The 954-nt window shown below is 64.2% G+C and overlaps 1 protein-coding gene across 1 annotated transcript in view; it reads right to left on the reverse strand.

Annotated features, from left to right (window-relative positions):
* SRCIN1 (SRC kinase signaling inhibitor 1) overlaps window positions 1-954 on the reverse strand; it is a 41,786-nt gene that overhangs the window by 20,225 nt on the left and 20,607 nt on the right. The window contains exon 10 of the mRNA XM_015570788.1: window positions 864-951. Coding sequence (XP_015426274.1) covers window positions 864-951 — 88 coding nt within the window. The remainder of the gene's footprint in view (window positions 1-863; window positions 952-954) is intronic.

The following is a 954-nucleotide window of genomic DNA, read 5'->3' on the forward strand; positions in this document are numbered from 1 at the left end:
AGCCGAGGGCTAAGTTCTGGAGAACAGAGGCAGGAGGAGAGAGGCATGGGGGGTAGTGGGGAAGGGGTGCTGAGTGGCCCAAGCAGAAGGTGCGGCTGCATGACTGTGGACGTGAGCAGCAGCGAAGGGGTGGGATGGTGGGGGGCAGAGGACAAAGGTTACTGTGCTGGGTAAATACAGAGGCAAGGAGTACAGGGTATTTGGGGGACAAGGAGTGGCCCTATGTAGGGCCCTGCCGACCATGGCTGTGGCTTCGATGGGCTCAAGCACTGGGGTTTGATAGTTTCCGTGGCTGGAACGGGTAGACTAACTTAACCCTCGAACCCAGCTCGAAGGCCTAGTTGGGGCAATGGTGGGGGGGCAGGCGAGATCTTATCTGTTGCCCAGATGGCAACTCGCTGCCCCCCTCCAGCCTGTCTCTGCTCATTATTCTCACCTGACGGGCTCTAGGGCCCTCTGGAGGAGCGGGCACCGCGATGCCAGGCTCCTGGCTGGGGGGACCATCTGCCAGGCGGGGCAGGGTGGGGGAGGGAAAAGGGGGACTGGGGCGTCCCTGGGTGCTAGCTGGGGGTTGGGGGTGGCTCCGTGGGCTGGACGGGGGTTCCAGGAGCGCGGTAAGGATTCAGGGACAGGGAAGAAGGGCTCAGTGTCCGGGACAGAGCCGAGGGATGGACTTGGTCGGGGCACAGAGATTCAGCGAGGGGGCAGAACTCAAGGAAGGGGAAGGGGAGAAGCGTTCGGAGCGGGGCCCAGTGATCCGCAGGGACTCATAGAGGGAGTAGGGGACGGGCCGGACTTCCGGGGGAAAGTTTCCGCACAAGTGGGTGGGTTCAGACGGGGCGGGGCCCCGGAGGGGGCGGTACCTGGAGCTTCCGCAACTGCTGCAGCTGGCCGCGCAGGTCGCTGGTGCTGCTCTGCAGGCCGCGCAGGTGCAGCTGCATCTGCAAAGGGCTG

The sequence above is a fragment of the Myotis davidii genome, unplaced genomic scaffold, assembly GCF_000327345.1.
Source record: "Myotis davidii unplaced genomic scaffold, ASM32734v1 scaffold327, whole genome shotgun sequence".
NCBI classification, from domain to species: domain Eukaryota; kingdom Metazoa; phylum Chordata; class Mammalia; order Chiroptera; family Vespertilionidae; genus Myotis; species Myotis davidii.